General features: G+C 47.2%; 1 protein-coding gene across 1 annotated transcript in view; it reads right to left on the bottom strand.

Annotated features, from left to right (window-relative positions):
* RIN2 (Ras and Rab interactor 2) overlaps window positions 1-10,623 on the bottom strand; it is a 178,110-nt gene that overhangs the window by 64,865 nt on the left and 102,622 nt on the right. Inside the window, exon 3 of the mRNA XM_010836598.1 lies at window positions 7-107. Coding sequence (XP_010834900.1) covers window positions 7-107 — 101 coding nt within the window. The remainder of the gene's footprint in view (window positions 1-6; window positions 108-10,623) is intronic.

Below are 10,623 nucleotides of genomic sequence, written 5' to 3'. Positions count from 1 at the left end.
GGTCACCTGTGGGCTTCGGTGGGTCCCAGGCCATTTTCCAGGCTGACATCTGTCTGCACCATCTCCTGTTTCAGTTCGCCGATCTCCGAGGCAATTGTGTCAATGAGCTATTCAAAGACAAAAATAGTGTGACGTCAGGAAGTGGAAGAGGCGTGCCCAGAGCTGGGCAGCTTCAGCCACTTCAATAGGAGCACAGAGGTGACCACTTTTCTTTTCTTTTTTTTTAAATCCTGGCTTTGTGAATTTCCTTTACCCAGAGGAGGGGGGAAATAGGGAGGGAGCAGCTTCTGAGAAAGAGGAAGAACTTAGGTTTCGGTATCACCCTAAAATATGACATAAATAAAACAAAAAAATATGACACCCAGTTTGCTTTCTCAACATGAACTACAAAGAGGAATAAACAAATCTTGGCAAAACCAGGCTTCAACATTCCTACTGTCAAAGTGAACAGTCAAAATGGATGCCCTGGATTAAACTTTATACCATCCTTATTCTGGTTACAGAAAGATGTCTATTTCAAAGATACATACAGTTGGCAAATCAACTTCCAATGACTTGTTAGGGGAAAGGGAAGAGAGAGGATTGTGTGGGGGTAGGAGTGGGTGAGCAGGCAGTCAGGGAGCCGCAGGGGAAGAGATGGGGAAACGTGTCTTCTTCTCGGAGAAGACTTGTGTGGTCTTGCATGCCTTGCCTACATGCTTGGGAAGAAGCTACATCTGACCCTGAAGTTTGGTCTCAATTCTTGAGCCCCCCTTCCTCCCCACATCCACTCATTCAAAAGAATCTTCATGATGCTAATCAGGATCTGTGGAACAGCTACTCAAAGTGTCACCGCTCATTCATTTTTTAAAAAAATGTAGTACTTTTGCCTAGAAAATCCCATGGACAGAGGAGCCTGGTAGGCTGCAGTCCATGGGGTCGCTAGAGTCTGACATGACTGAATGACTTCACTTTCACTTTTCACTTTCATGCACTGGAGAAGGAAATGGCGACCCACTCCATTGTTCTTGCCTGGAAAATCCCAGGGACGGGGGACCCTGGTGGGCCATAGTCCATGGGGTCGCTAAGAGTTGGATATGACTGAGCGATTTCACTTTCACTTTTAACTTTTATGCACTGGAGAAGGAAATGGCAACCCACTCCAGTGTTCTTGCCTGGAGAATCCCAGGGACGGGGGAGCCTGGTGGGCTGCCGTCTATGGGGTCGCACAGAGTCGGACACGACCGAAGCGACTTAGCAGCAGCAGCAGCAGTTATTTTTTCAAATGGGGCTTCCCAGGTGGCTCGTGGTAAAGAATCCACCTGCCCTGCAAGAGACACAGGTTCAGTCTTTGAATTGGGAAGATCCCTTGGAAAAGGTAATGGTAACCCACTCCAGTATTCTTGCCTGGGAAGTCCCATGGACAGAGGAGCCTGGCAGACTACAGTCGATAGGGTCACAAAAGAGCTGGACACACCTTAGCGGCTAAATTAACAGATGTTTTCATATAAATGTTACTTATGTCAACAAGAAACCAATTAATATTTTAAAATAAACATTTAAATTATTTCTTTCCTAATATAGCAGATATCTGTAGGTGTAACCCACACGTCAAGCCCTCCATAATTTTTCACAGTGTAAAGGGGTCCCGGGGATAAAATGCTTGAGAATCATTGTTCTAGCTTAAAGATGTTGTCGTCTTGCCTCAAGCAGCTTTTATTCCACCCAGACTCTGGAAGAAATTTCATTTTGAGTCTATAGGCTGTACCAAAATGTACCCTTATCTATTCATTCATTCAGATTTTTATGTCTACTCACTTCATGCTAAGCACTCCATGACATTTCTCATGGAGATAATACTGTATTTGGGACACAGACCACAGCACTGAGCATCGAGAAGTTACAGAATGAAAAGAGAATTGAGTGATGCTGTAGGCGGCAGCTAAAGGGTCACCCTAGCTATGGTGGGTGGTCAGGACAGGTCTTTTGAGGAAGTGATGAAGCCCTGAATGACAAGGGAGCCAAGAAAAGATCAGGGGAGGAGCCCTCCACACAGCGAGTCCCAGAGGCGAGGGAGGTTTGTGGAAAACTGTGGTCTGCCTGCCACCAGCCTTTGTCCACCTTCTAGATTACAGTATCCTTGGATTTGAATTTTCAGCTGAGAACCATTGGAGGGCTTTAGTAGGGGAATGGCCATTTTACTTGTTTTATGTTCTAAAAAGATCTCCTTGGCTGCTGGCTACACATGGTTTGTAAGGAAAAGCAACAAAAGTAGTTACGAGGCAACTGCAATGGTCCAGGCAAGACACAACGGTGGTATGGACCAGAGTGGTATCAGAGAGAAGGGGGCAAATCCAGGAATCACTGGACATGGAAACTGAGAGATGGATTGAATGTGAGAGAAGTCTCAAGGCCACTCCTAAGTTGTTGGCTTGAGCTATTAGATAGACGATAGTGCCTTTCACTGAGGAAAACATGGGGAAGGATCAGATTTGAGGAAGTAACCCAGTGGACACTGCACAGGTTAAGTTTTAACTGAGTTGCTGGTTGGTCATCAATTCAATGTATTAAGTGACTTCTAATACTAAGGGTGGAACAACTTATACATTTGGAAGTCACTGGAATAGGTCACTGTGACAAGGAGAGACTATCTATGGGGGGTGGGGGGGATGGATAAGGGGCCCCAGCAAACAGCTGTGTGCACTCTCAGCACTTAGAGGTCAGGGGATAGGGGGCCAGCCAAGTCCATCCCCTTTGTGTGTGACTGGGGTGCAGGCTGTACGTGGAGCTTCTGGAAGCACTGGGGCCTTAGAAGAGGAGATAAGGGGATTTCCTTTGAGACACATTCCAGAGGCAAAAATTAAAGGTCTGACAATGTCAAATCCTTGAGGATGTGGGAAAACAGGAGCACTTACATGTTGCCGGAGCCATGTTTGGCAAGCACATTGGAAAGCCGTGTGTGGTACCTTATAGAGACACAGACTCCCGTGCACACGCTTGAGAGAAACCCACGCCCCTGGGTGAGATGAGAATATTGGCCGCACTGCTGTTTGTAAGAAAACCAAATTATAAGCATCTAAATGTCCACCAACTGGAGACACTGGATAAATGGAGGTAGAGAATACTCCACAGCGGTTAAAATGAATGAACTAGGACTTCCCTGGTGGTCTAGTGGTTAAGACTCTGCATTTCCACCGCAAAGGGCATGGGTTCAATCCTGGATTAGAGAAATAAAATCCCATAAGCCTGCCCAGCGTAGCCAAAAAAAAAAAAACGAAAGAAAAAGAAGCAGATTATATATACCAACACACAGGCAAAAGCTCAAACAAGTTTTCATAAAAGCAAAAAAAGAAAAGTGAAACAGATTACACTCAGTATATGAAGTTTAAAACTAAGCAAAATTGTACTGTTGAGTGTTTGTAGATACATATATGAAAACAGATGACTCCAAGATGCAGTATAGGGTTAATCATCCTAGTTCTCAGGAAGAGAAGTGGATGCAGGTGTGTACAGATGGATAGAGGTGTGCACAGGTGGGTGGAAGTGTGCACAGGTGGACAGAGGTGTGCACAGGTGGACAGAGGTGTGCACAGGTGGACAGAGGTGTGTGCACAGGTAGATGGAGGTGTGCACAGGTAGATGGAGGTGTGCACAGGTAGAGCATCTCAGCCACTTGCAGCACTTCATTTCTTAAAGTGGCAAAATGATGATACTAGATGGAGCTAGTGATGAGTGTAATATCATGCGATTTTCTGTATGTTTAATTGACTTCGTCATCAAACTTATTTAGTTCAGTTCAGTCACTCAGTTGTGTCCGACTCTTTGCGACCCCATGAATCGCAGCACGCCAGGCCTCCCTGTCCATCACCAACTCCCAGAGTTCACCCAGACTCGAATATGTAGGAAAATCGAAAAAGGAAGGACTAAAAAGGTGGGAGTGAGTAGGGTGAGCTGGGGGTGTCTGAGTGTCTGTGCAGGGGTCCCCCCCTCCACTTTCTAGGGCAGGAAGGTCACACATGGCCCATGAGGGAGCAAGCAGGCGTGCCCTGGGGAGGCCCAAACTCGACCTCCAGCAAATCTCAAAGGAAAGATTCCCAACCCAGCACATTCATCCTTTCTGCCCTCAGTCCCCTTCACGGCCATCATCACGAACTGAATGGCTTTCCCCGAGAGAAGCAGCTGACCCCTCCAGCCAGCTTTCTTTGTCCCAAACACACACTACAATCTGTGGTTGTCACTCAATACACCCAGATGGCAAACCACAGGTGGCACCCCTTATCTGTAAAGCAGAAGGGAAGGGCCAGGACCCCAAGGCATGAAGGTGGCTGACCACAGAGGCTGCCCTGGCTGGATGACTCTGGGACGCTCTGGATGGATTGAGGGCGTTTTCACCCCTTTCATCTCCCCTCTCCACCCCTTTTGACCCCAACTCATCCATCAGATGGCACAGATTTACCTGACAGATGGACCAGAGGCTAGGGTTCCAGAGCCAGGCCGCCAGAAACAAGAGTCACCCTAAAATGTCTGCTGCTCCCTGAGGTCAGCCCAGAGGTCCCTGATGGGATGTAAGCTGCTCCCCACCACTGTTCCCAGATACAGGTGTGTTTGATTGGTTTTACTTCTGGCAGATGTTTGACCTCACCCCTTATGCTCTCATGTTCTTCCAGATTTCATTCTTTGAGGGCAAACAGGGATAACTTAGCACCCACCGAAGGGGAAGCAGTGTGAACCAAAGTTTTAGCCTTTTCCTGTGTTAAAGCCAACAGCAGTCAGTTTCCGTGTAAGCTGCTTCATTCAAGTTTCTCCAAATCCACTTACACAACCTGAGACCCCAGCACATCCGGGTCTCTGTTAGAACTCCTCCAGCGGGGAAGGGGCTGCCTACGCATGTGCCAAGCTGGAAGCCAGTGTGGCTTTCCGCAACCCTGTATGGCTGCCCTAGACATGTGTGGATGCCCGAGGGGGTGGCAACACAGCCAAACGGCTGTTACTCAGTGAACTGGCACCAGAGATGGGCCTCAGGTTTCAGGGCACAGAGCCAGTGAGATAGTAGTACTTGTTCAAAACACAGTAGCTATGTTCTCTCCAGAAAACCCCACAAGCAGCAACATAGTCAGGGCACAGACAGCCTGCCTGGAGAAAGTCAAGGCATGGCCTGTGTTCTGTATACCCCTCAGGGCTGGGGTGCAGAGCAGGGAGAAGGCTGCTGGTAGGATCAGCTGTTTCTGCATCCGCCACAGGGAGAACAAGCCTGGGGCTGGGTCTCTGCGTCCCTCCTTCATTCTGCTCAGAAAGCCAGTGCCCCTGCCCTGGGCTCCAGAACAAAGTACAGGTAGTACTCCTTGGGATGAGTTTCACCCTACCCTGCAGCCAGGCCAAGGGCAGGAGAATTCGGGAAGCCCCAGGTTCTTTCCCGAGATCACACCCAGGGCTCGACAACATGGAACCTGTGCAGCTCCAGCCAGGCCCATGAGTCTACACTGATATGGACCAATCTGTAATTTTTCTGTGTGGGTCATGTGCCTGTCAGGGGAACCTCACCAATGGGGCCACACTTCCAGCAGCAGGGGGTACAGTGTGTGAGGCAGCCCGCTTTGCAGCCCCTACCTGACAGAGAAATGAAGTGCTTCCTACCATATCAGTAAACAATGATGTCACAGTCGTCATCGATTTCAGCCCTCCAGGGCATTCAGGAAAGAGGAAAAATACCTGAGATCTAACAGCCATCAGATTGCAACCACTCCCTTCAGAGAGCCCAAGGGAGCTCAGTTTAGTTCAGTGGCTCAGTTGTGTCCGATTCTTTGTGACCCCTTGGACTATAGCACACCAGGCCTCCTTGTCCATCATCAACTCCCAGAGTTTACTCAAACTCATGTCCATCGAGTCGGTGATGCCATCCAACCATCTTATCCTCTGTCGTCCCCTTCTCCTCCTGCCTTCAATCTTTCCCAGCATCAGGGTCTTCTCCGATGAGTCAGTTCTTTGCAATCAGGTGGCCGAAGTACTGGAGTTTCAGCTTCAGCATCAGTCCTTCCAATGAACATTTAGGACTGATTTCCTTTAAGATGGACTGGTTGGAGCTCAGGATGTGAAAACAAAAAACACCCAGGACACTGGCTCCAGATAGTTGAGATGCATATGAAAGGGATGATTTCAGTGAGCCCAGACTCCTGCATCTTCCCATATACAGAAAAGCGCTAAATTCCTTGTGATATCTGGTTCTCTTTAATTCACAAAAATACTTTTGATGTTCAGACTACCTACCCTTTGTTGCAAAACTTCTATATAACCTGGCTCCTCACCGATCCCCTCACCCCCCTCCCCTGGAGCAATTCTCTCAAGACTACTTGAGGTGCTACCTCCTGGGCTTAAGTCCTAAAAATTTCCGTTGAATAAAACGTAACTCTCATCTTTTATGTTGCAACTATTTTTTGTTTTTTAAGTCGAAAGAGCGGTGGTGAGGACCCCAGCTGTGGCTCAGAAAGACCTACCTTCCAATCCCAGCCCGACCCCTGTCAGCTGAGTCCTGAATCCCTCGGTACCGACTTATTCCTGAACCCCTGATATTAGGGCTTGGGTTTGGATGAGTTCATAGGATGACGAGATGAAAACACCTTGGAGCCTGCCCCTAAATGCTCTCACATTTTCTTCCTAGTTCAGTCCTCTCTTTATATGAATGGTGACCCGCTAGGAAGCAGAGAGCTGATAAAGCTGACACTTAAAAACAGACTCATTCACCTCCCTGCCTGCAAAGAGGTTGTTTCATCTCCGCTACAAAAGATTAGTGTTCCTGGACTCCAACCCTCCTTCTGCCTGTCTGCCCCAAAGTCTCTAAGCTTGAGATGTGCACACTAGATAACAATTTTCCCCAATGGACTGATGGACCAGGAGAGAAGTTGTCTGACACCCTTGCTTGCAGGGCAGGCTGGAGGGAGGGGAAAGGAGGGACTCAATCTTGCTTTGTTTATTTTAGAGTTAGATAAGAGGAGAGAGATTCTCTTGAAGGTCAAGTTAAAAAGAAAGTGTTTTTAGAGCAAGTTCTGATACAGGAATTCCAGGACTAACTCAGGAATGTTATCAGCGGTTCTTGAAAGGATGTGTCACTGACAGATGAAGACTTGAATCCTAGGATGTGGGAAAAGTCTGACTCCCAGCCATGGAATTTCTATTCCCCAAGTGCATTGAGTTGGCCTTGGGATATGATGGGCCTTGACAATCTTATCAGCTCTGTGGGCTTAGACCCCCCTCCAGGTCACAAACAACCACTGACCCTCACAACTGCCTTTCCTGTTTCCGCTGAGCTGGCGGAGCCTCTAGGTCTAGTCGGCATACCCCATGCTGGAGTTTTCCTAAAGCAATCTGGAAAATAATTGGCTTGTTACAAACTTTCAGAAGATTCTTGCCCCAGGAACTGTCACCATGGAAACAAAGAAGTAATGAAGGCTGCTTGCCTTCACTTGTAGAGGAGTGTCTGGGGACTGACACTGGAGCATCTTGGAATCTGGCCCTTTTTTTGTTTTTATGTGTTAGTTGCTCAGTCATATCTGACTCTGCCACCCCGTGGACTATAGTCCCCCAGGCTCCTCTGTCCTTGGGATTCTCCAGGCAAGAATATTGGAGTGGGTTGCCATTTTCTCCTCCAGGGGATCTTCCCAACCCAGTGATTGAACCTGACCTCAGATTGAATCCTCCCTGCTCTGCATTTGAGTCTTAAAGTCCAGAGTCTTAACCACTGGACCACTAGGAAAGTCCCACCCTTGGTTAATTCGTTTCAAGTGGGAATGGTTTTCCACCAAAGGGACAAACCATGTAGGGATATACTTAGGAATACCCCATGTATCCATTCTATTTTGATAAATGCTTAGTTCGTTTCTAATATGTTGCTGTCACAATCATGATTGTGATGAGCAGCCTTGTGTACCGTGTGAAAACTCAAGAGAAAATGCCAAATTGTAGGCACATAGGAGGTTATGAGGAGGTACCATGTGGCTCTCCAGGGGTCTGTGCCCAGCTGCAGGGCCTCCACCTTCTTTGAAAACATCCACCTCACTTGTCAGCATTTACTGTGTGTTAGTCGCTCAGTCCTGTCTCTTTGGGATCCCATGGACTATATAGCTCGCCAGTCTTCTCTGTCCATGGGATTCTCCAGCCAAGAATACTGGAGTGGGTTGCCATGCCCTCCTTCAGGGGATCTTCCCAACCCAGAGACTGAACCTGAGTCTCCTGCATTGCAGGTGGATTCTTTACCATCTGAGCCACCAGGAAAGTATCAATTTTTTTAAGCTTTGGCTAATCTGATACATGGCTTTTTATTATCTTAGTGCTTTTCAAAGATTATTTTTGTTGGGAAGGAAGAAATTTTTCTCTGCCCTTCTATACTCTTCTGGCTGGTCAAAGAATTAAGAATTAAAAAAAAAAAGTGGGAACGTCCTTGGATGTCCAGTGGTTAACACTCTGAGTTTCCACTGGAAGGGGCGAGGACTCCATCTCTGTGGGGAACTAAGATTCCACATGCTGTGTGGCAAGGCCAAAATAACTAAAATAAATTAAATTAGGATGAAACAGGTTAACAGCAGAAAGTCAAACAAAGTGTAATAACATGTACACATAGGGGGGAGCCAAAAGAACCAAAATGGCCAAACCCTTTAAATATCACCTTCAGCTAAAGACAAAAGAGGGCTTCAAAGGGAAGGAAGGTAGTTCTTAGGAGATGGACCAGCAGCTGTTTGGAAAACAAAGGTTTGCTGGCCCCTGCAGATACAATGGGCCATGACTTCCCATCCACTTCCCATCCATGTGAGTTAGAGGCTTCTAGGCAACGGCTCCCTTCCTGGTACAGGTCCTCTATCTGTGTTTTTTTTAGGCAGTTTAAGGGCAAGGTCAAAGGTTCTTCCTGAGTCTTCAGAGCTATTGTCTCCAGCTTCAAATAATCTGCATGCCAAAGAGACATTTTGGGGTGGCAAGTTTTTCTTCCCTTCATATTTTGGTCATCTATTTGTATTTCTTCCCAGAGGGGTTATCTGTTCGTTTATTTGTTGCCTGTTTAGGGGTTTGCTGGTTTTTCTTAAGTTGTGGATGTGAATCCCTTGTCTCAAATACTGAAGATTCCCCCTCATCCTGTTTCTCTGCCTTTTAAATTTCCTTAAATTAAAAACAAAAACATTTATTTTGCCTGTGCTAGGTCTTAGTTGCTCTTCATTGTAGCAGGCAAATTCTTAGTTCTGGCACGTGGGATCTAGTTCCCTGACCGGGGGTGGAACCCGGGCCCCTTGCTTTGGGAGCAAGAAGTCTTAACCACTGGACCACCCGGGAAGTCCCAACTTCCCTTCAATTTTGAATGTTGATAGAATCAAAAGTTACTTAAGGCTCTTGCTGACTCTCTGCTGTCTAGGAAGACACTCCTTATCTGGAAGTAAGAAAGTCTCCTTGGTTTTCTCTAAGACACATGTCATGTTGCCTCTTCATGTATGATGTATTTGTTTCTTTGTAGGCCTGTCATCGTCTGGATTTAATCCTGAGTGTGATGTGAAGTTGGGACAAGGAGGTGAGGGGTGACTGTGATAAGACCAGGGCTAGTTCTACAGTACTCTCTCTCCTGGCCTAAACCCTGCCCCGAGGTACCTTCTGCAGGCCAAGGAATGTGCCCAGAAGGCTGCCTTTTCCCAGTTTGCCCAAAGGCTGGGCGTGGCTCAGGACAGGTGAACTCTGCACTGGATTTTTCACCCCATATGGAGAGTCAGAGACACCACAGTATTTATGCCACAGTCCTTACTGATCCAAAACAGCCCTTCAGCCACAATCAGAACTTTGAAAGAAAGTGAAAGTGTTAGTCCCTCAGTCCTGTCCAACTCTTTAAGACCCCATGGACTGTAGCCCACCAGGCTCCTCTACCCATGGAATTCTCCAGGCAAGAATACTGGAATGGGTTGCGATTCCCTTCTCCAGGGGATCTTCCTGACCCAGGGATTGAACTTGGCTCTCCTGCATTGCAGGCAGATTCTTTACCATCTGAGTCACCAGGGAAGCCAATCAGAACCTTCCTAGTTACCAAAAAACAACACTCACTACCTTCTCATTCCACTTTCTTCTCTGGAGTTAAAAAAATACAGCGCACCTCCAACACACGTAGAGGAAAACTTAATAAGCAACCCACCCCTCCCCATCCTCTGTGTGAAGTCAATGGTTTGCCATGAGTAATTTTCTGTTTTTAGCACAAAGTAGTAAATAGCAGCATTTAGAAGAAACAAATACGAGTGAATAATTGAATTATTTAAAAGCGGAATTTTGGCTAAAGGCCCGGCTTCAAATTCCTTTGGCTCTGTTGATTCAAGCAGTGCATTCCCTGAGGAAATCATTTGACCCCCTTACATTTTCTCATCCATGAACGGATGATGTGTTGAGGGCTGTTTCTCAGGGCCATTTAAGGGTCCAAGGAGGTGTTGCAGGCCATGTCCACAATAGATAGGCCCCTTTATTGTTTGCTGGAGGGTGGGGGGTGGGGGCGGCGGGGAGGCGGGTGTGGAGAGAGGCTTTCAATTGATACCACCCTCCTCAGAGGACAGCAAGGTGAGAAGTGTGGTTTAAGGTGTGCCACCAGAAGCTCCAGGTGGGGTTAAGGATGCTGGATGTGATGGCTGATTGTAT

Source organism: Bison bison, unplaced genomic scaffold, assembly GCF_000754665.1.
Source record: "Bison bison bison isolate TAMUID 2011002044 unplaced genomic scaffold, Bison_UMD1.0 scf7180017864063, whole genome shotgun sequence".
Classification (NCBI taxonomy): domain Eukaryota; kingdom Metazoa; phylum Chordata; class Mammalia; order Artiodactyla; family Bovidae; genus Bison; species Bison bison.
The sequence above is the reverse complement of the archived record's forward strand: the minus strand, read 5'-3'. Positions and strand labels throughout refer to the sequence as shown.